The 3,130-nt window shown below is 47.4% G+C and overlaps 1 protein-coding gene across 1 annotated transcript in view; it reads right to left on the bottom strand.

Annotated features, from left to right (window-relative positions):
* The window catches only part of mgat4b (alpha-1,3-mannosyl-glycoprotein 4-beta-N-acetylglucosaminyltransferase B), a gene marked incomplete at its 3' end in the record, with an annotated part of 47,895 nt that overhangs the window by 4,225 nt on the left and 40,540 nt on the right, over positions 1-3,130 (bottom strand). Inside the window, 4 exon segments of the mRNA XM_014025880.1 lie at positions 222-300; positions 400-593; positions 1,528-1,635; positions 1,728-1,853. Coding sequence (XP_013881334.1) covers positions 222-300; positions 400-593; positions 1,528-1,635; positions 1,728-1,853 — 507 coding nt within the window.

Raw genomic sequence — 3,130 nt, 5'->3', positions numbered from 1 at the left:
GTCAGATTATTGGTACGAAGTGACTGAACTATAATCTGTTGGAGGTCAGATTATTGGTACGAAGTGACTGAACTATAATCTGTTGGAGGTCAGATTATTGGTACGAAGTGACTGAACTATAATCTGTTGGAGGTCAGATGAGGTTCAGAGTTTTTCTGATGTTCGACCTAAAGAAGCTGGTCTGGATTCAGGGCCGGGTGGACCTGGTCCTGAGGACTCACGTCAAACGGCAGAACCTCCACAGACGTGTTGAAGAGTTTGTCTCCTGGATGTTCGATGTTTCCGCTCCTGAAGAAAAACCTGTAAACAAAGAAACAAACAGCTTTTAGTTCTGATAACCTGTTCCTGGACCCTTGTTAAGTCCTCCACCCCCACCCACACCCCGCTCCAGATCCTGACCTCTCGATGCGGACCGGCGTGAAGAACCGTATCCTGATGAAGTCCCCGGCCACCGGGGTGAAGGCCCAGAAGAAGTCCTCCCCTGCATAGGCCTTCTCCAGGGTGAAGTGCTGGTAGGTCTTCAGGCTGGTGGTCACCTCTGCCAGCGGGTTGGCGTGACCTTTATGTAGGGTCTGCTTCCCAAAGTCCTTATCCTGGAAGACCACAGACCAGGTCAGGAAACCACTTACTGAACGGTCCTGCAGAACCCAGGAGACCACCGTCCCCCCAGCAGAAGGACGGTTCCTCCTCAGAGGATCAGGCAGGTTATATAAAAAGACCGTGTATGTTCGGCTGTAGTTTCGGCTGATGTTCAGATGTTTGGAGGTTTTCCTCTGAGAAAACCTTCAGCTGATCTGAGCTGAATGATCAGATCCTTTTTAGCTGCTAACGTTTCGGCTCGGTGTCGGCTGTCGCTGTCACCGCAGACAGCTGTGAGAGTCACACTGCGCTACCGTCCCAACGCTAACGAGTCGCACTAACGAGGAGAGGTTCGGCTGAGGAGGAGGAGAGCAGCTGCAGGTTCTGGTCCACAGGAAGCTGCAGGTTCTGGTCCACAGGAAGCTGCAGGTTCTGGTCCACAGGAAGCTGCAGGGCGTCTTCAGATTTCTCTCCTCACCCCAGATGTTGGCTGACCTCTGGTCACAGCTGCTTCCTGGTCCCGACCCGATTTACAGAACAAAGCTGGAGCAGATTTTCTGACTGTAGTTTTAATGAAATAAATAAAAAGAAAAAAGTCCCAGAACTTGTTTAATTAAACATTAAATCTAAATGTTTTAAATATAAATCTAAAGAATCCAGTTTCCTCTCACTGAGTTCACCTCCCAGCAGCCGACGCTCCGGTTCTGTCTCCACACAGACAGAACCGGGTCCAGATCTCATTGATGGGAGCAGGTTGCAGCAGCAGCTGATCGGGCTCTGAACGCAGGAAGTGGAGGCGTTCAGCTGGAAGCTGCCGTCAGTCTTCATCCGTCTGCGTGACGCTGAACTTCTACTGAACCTCCCCTCAAACTCACAAACTCTGACACACGAGCAGAACCTCAGAACCACAGCTCTGAGCCGAGCCACCACAGGCGGAGGGAAACCCACCTTGAGTTTCTGGATCTTTCCGGCTAAAGACGAGTGCGTTCCCACGTGCTGGAAGAGCGACGGCTTGAAGCGGATCCTCAGATTTGCCTTCTGTCGGTCGCAGTGTTTCTGAAGGACACAAACAGGACCGGGTCAGGACCGGATCAGGAACCAAACCCAGAACAGGAAGGAAACAAGATCTGGATCAGGGGACCACTCACTGCGTCCTTCTCCGGGTTGCAGACTTTGACCCACATGATGTGGTCCAGCAGCCAGTCGATGGGTTTGTCTTTGTAGAACATCAGCATGAACTCCACGATGAGAGACAGGTCCAAAGACTTAAACATNAAACTAACCTCACAGGTACCTACCTGACCCTAAACTAACCTCACAGGTACCTACCTGACCCTAAACTAACCTCACAGGTACCTACCTGACTCTAAACTAACCTCACAGGTACCTACCTGACCCTAAAACTAACCTCACAGGTACCTACCTGACTCTAAACTAACCTAAACCTTGGATCTAAACCAACCCTACACCTGAAATCAGCCTCCGAAGTCATGGGGGCTGGGCTTTGGTCAGATTAGATCACTCCATGTTCAATAGTTTGTTTTTATTTCTTGATTCTATCAGGTTGTTTAACACTTTAAATTGATTTCTGTGTGTTTTTAATCTTTTTTAAAYGAAGTAGTTCATCTGCATCTGTACTTCCTGTTTATGTTCTCAACCCTCAGTTTATGAAAGACTTCTCCTCAAACAAACTTTATCTACGATGAGGAAACTCTGACCTTTCAGCCGGACCTCTGAAGGCTCTTCTGCTCCTGATCAATCACTTTTAACAAAACTAAAACAACATGTAGTTAAAAAAAACCGTCTGCAGGGTTTACCTACCATCTGCTCTTAAAATCTGTTGAACTTTTCTATTTTCCAGAACCTGATCCTGGACCTGCAGGTCCACCAGCAGCAGGATGTGGTTCTGGTTTGCTTATGTGAGGTTTTCATCATTAAATATTAACTATGTTCACTTCAAAGCTTTGAGAGCTTTCACTGCTCCTGATTGGTTGAAACAAACAGGTTCTGTTCAGACTAACTGAATCCTTCCTGTTGCACACGCTGCTTCTGTCCACTTCCAGAAACTGTAGATGTTTTTAGTGTGAAGTGTGAACGGGGTAAAAACAGTAACTGTGTGTGACTGAAGACAAAAATAACTGTTAAAAACAGACAACAGCTGATTTATAAAGAAAACCATCAAACACAGTCAGTGACATCATAACTGTGTGTGTGGACATGGTTTCGCCTACATCATGAGGACCGTTTTCCAGAAATATACAGCCTTGTTGGGACCCACTGCTCCTCCAGCCTGGTCCCCACCGGTACAAATGCTGATTTTGTGTGAGGGTTAGATTTAGGTCRGGGGTGTGAATGAGTTTAAAATATATTTAATGTCAGGTATGTACTGGGAGGAGTGGTTTAGGGTAAAAGGTCGGGGTTAGGCTGTAGAAACGACTGGAAAATGAACAGAAGTTAATGCAAAGTCCCCATGAGGGTAGAAAAGCAATGTGTGTGTGTGTGTGTGTGTGTGTGTGTGTGTGTGTGTGTGTGTGTGTGTGTGTGTGTGTGT

This window comes from Austrofundulus limnaeus, unplaced genomic scaffold (assembly GCF_001266775.1).
Source record: "Austrofundulus limnaeus strain Quisiro unplaced genomic scaffold, Austrofundulus_limnaeus-1.0 Scaffold506, whole genome shotgun sequence".
In the NCBI taxonomy this organism is placed as follows: Eukaryota; Metazoa; Chordata; class Actinopteri; order Cyprinodontiformes; family Rivulidae; genus Austrofundulus; species Austrofundulus limnaeus.
This window is presented reverse-complemented; position numbering and strand designations above follow the sequence as displayed.